Raw genomic sequence first — 2,916 nt, 5'->3', positions numbered from 1 at the left:
CTTCCTAAACTGTTTCAGGTATTTGTTACAGTAACAGAAAGCTAAAATGTATACCAATAAAAAGGTAATAAAACATTATCCTCTTTTCTCTCTCTTTTTGGTGTGTGGATGTTTCTGTGTCTCCTTCTACATGCCTGTGCTTGAGAGAAAAGAGATACTGAAATCATTTCATCATCTTTACCAAAGAAGTTTTGAAATGCACAAAATTGAGTAAACTTTAGAATTATCTGTCATGGCTAATACAGTGGCCACATAGAGAAGTGATTCTCAGTTCTCAGTTACGTGCAAATTGAAATAAACAAAAGATGAGAAGAAATGTCAAATGTGAGTCTAGTGACCACATTCTTCCTCTCAGGCCTTCCTCACCCACCAGCCCTGGACACCATGCTCTTTGCAATCTTCCTGATGATTTACATTCTCACCGTGCTGGGCAACCTCCTCATTCTGATGGTGATCAGGGTGGATTCCCACCTCCACACACCCATGTACTACTTTCTTATCAACCTCTCTTTTATTGACATGTGGTTCTCCACAGTCACAGTGCCTAAAATGCTGATGACCTTGGTGTCCCCAGGGGGTGGGGCTATCTCCTTCTACAGCTGTGTGGCACAGTTCTACTCCTTCCACTTCCTGGGTAGCACTGAGTGTTTCCTCTACACAGTCATGTCCTATGATCGCTACCTGGCCATCAGTTACCCACTTAGGTACAGCAGCATGATGAGTGGGAGAGTGTGTGCCCTCCTGGCTGCTGGCACCTGGCTCACTGGGTCCCTGCACTCTGCTGTCCAGACATCACTGATTTTCCATTTGCCCTACTGTGGACCCAACCAGATCCAGCATTATTTCTGTGATGGGCCACCCATCCTCAAGCTGGCCTGTGCAGATACATCAGCCATTGAGATGGTCATCTTTGTGAACATTGGGGTGGTGGCTTCGGGTTGCTTTTTTCTGATTTCTCTCTCCTATGTGTCCATTGTCTGCTCCATCCTGAGGATCCGCACCACAGAGGGCCGACAGAGAGCTTTCCAGACCTGTGCCTCGCATTGCATTGTGGTCCTCTGTTTCTTTGTGCCTTGTGTTTTCATCTACCTGAGGCCAGGCTCCAGGGATGCTGTAGATGGGTTGGTGACAGTTTTCTACACTGTGCTGACACCCTTACTCAACCCTGTTGTGTATACCCTGAGGAACAAGGAAGTGAAGAAAGCATTGATGAAGCTCAAAGACAAAACAGCATTTTCTTCAAGACAGTAATACCATGAAGGAGGCATTTAGGTTTTAAAGCATCAATAATATAACTTAGTTATAAATCATTGCTTAAAATCACTTTCTCGGGATTATACGGTTTATGTTTTTAATGGTCTTAGAAGTTACATTTATATCCATCACACATGGCAAATGTGCTCATATTCTTCTCTACAATCTCCCTCCCAAAGATTTATTACTTTTATCTTAAAAAATAGCATTGTGCCAGGTGGTAGTCATGCACACCTTTAATCACAGCACTCCAGAGGCAGGTGGATGTCTGAGTTTGAGGCCAGCCTGATCTACAGAGCAAGTTCAAAGACAGCTAGAGCTACACAGAGAAACCCTGTCTGGAAACAAACAAACAATAAATACCATTGTGATGTGGTCAAGATTCATTGTGAAGGCTGAATTGTTTTTCTTTAGCCTGAGCTCATATGTTGCTTTTTCAAGGCTTATTTGTCATGCAAATGAGTTTAAGAGTATGCAATCATTGTACTGCTGTTCAGAAGCAGTAGCAATTCTCAGAAGTCATGTTATCCTGAGGCTGTCGTTCTTCAAGTGTGTATTTTATTCTTTTACTAGTTCTCTTTGTATTTTAGTAAGGCTAATGTATTAAAGACAAGCTATATATACATAATATACAACATAATATATAATACAACATATAATACATATAAACATAATACAATGTACAATATATCATAATATATAATATACAGTGCATATGTGTGATTATTATATATTTAAACAGATTTGTATTTCTAGAGATGCTAATGTTCTGATAGGGAAAAATAGGAAGCTACTCAAATATGTAAAAATTGATTGAAATAATACTTTAGTGTAAATACATAAAGTATGTTTTAAAGCAATGGTTTAATGATGATCTAGAAATATTTATAAAATGTATTATGAAACTGTTATTTTGATTATGTTCTTTAAGAACCGATATAATAAAACCCCAAGTATTTATGTGGGAGAAGTGGTTATTGGTTAAGAACCCTTGCTATTTTTGGAGAGAACCTAGGTAGTTTTCCAGCACACATGGTAACTTACAACAGTCTATAACTTCAGTTTCAGGAGCTCTGACACTCTATTCCAACCTCCACCAGCATCAAGATGTATAAGGTACACATACACATATGAAGACAAAACAGTTACACACATCAAAATAAAAAATAAAATTTAAAATATTAAAAAAAAATCAAGTGTCTATTAAATATGTAGATTAACAACTTCCAACTATGGATAGAATGATTTGGCACTGTGTGGAGATCTTGTTGATTGTTATGGGTAATGGCACCCCATGGTTGCATGTCAAGAATCCAGATAAACATTATAATCCATGGGATATCCCCAGAACAATATTTATATTGCTTTTTTTTTTTTTTTTTTTTTTTTTTTTGCAAGAGCTGAGGACTGAACCCAGGGCCTTGTGCTTGCTAGGCAAACGCTCTACCACTGAGCTAAATCCTCAAACCTTATATTGCCTAAACATTCAATAATGTTCAGGGTAGGAAATACCTTGGCTATCAATGTAAATATAAAAATGATTATGACCACAACAATGGGATCTTATAAAATAGTTTATATATGTATTATATATTATATAAATGAAAATAAATGGAGGGTTGATTGTGCTTATGTACTAGGGGATTCAGTATTAAACTCCTA

At 37.9% G+C, this 2,916-nt stretch overlaps 1 protein-coding gene across 1 annotated transcript; it reads left to right on the top strand.

The window, feature by feature from the left end:
* The first annotated feature begins 239 nt into the window (after nucleotides 1-239).
* On the top strand, nucleotides 240-1,263 carry LOC118588082 (olfactory receptor 10G4-like). Its single transcript, XM_036194408.1, has one exon. The coding sequence runs from the start codon at nucleotides 316-318 to the stop codon at nucleotides 1,249-1,251; it is 936 nt and encodes a 311-aa protein (XP_036050301.1). The 5' UTR covers nucleotides 240-315; the 3' UTR covers nucleotides 1,252-1,263.
* Nucleotides 1,264-2,916: the final 1,653 nt, after the last annotated feature.

This window comes from Onychomys torridus, chromosome 7 (genome assembly GCF_903995425.1).
Source record: "Onychomys torridus chromosome 7, mOncTor1.1, whole genome shotgun sequence".
In the NCBI taxonomy this organism is placed as follows: Eukaryota; Metazoa; Chordata; class Mammalia; order Rodentia; family Cricetidae; genus Onychomys; species Onychomys torridus.
The sequence above is the reverse complement of the archived record's forward strand: the minus strand, read 5'-3'. Positions and strand labels throughout refer to the sequence as shown.

Coding starts and splice junctions, on each gene's coding strand:
- LOC118588082 (XM_036194408.1), top strand. CDS start 316: ATGTCAAATGTGAGTCTAGTGACCACATTCTTCCTCTCAGGCCTTCCT.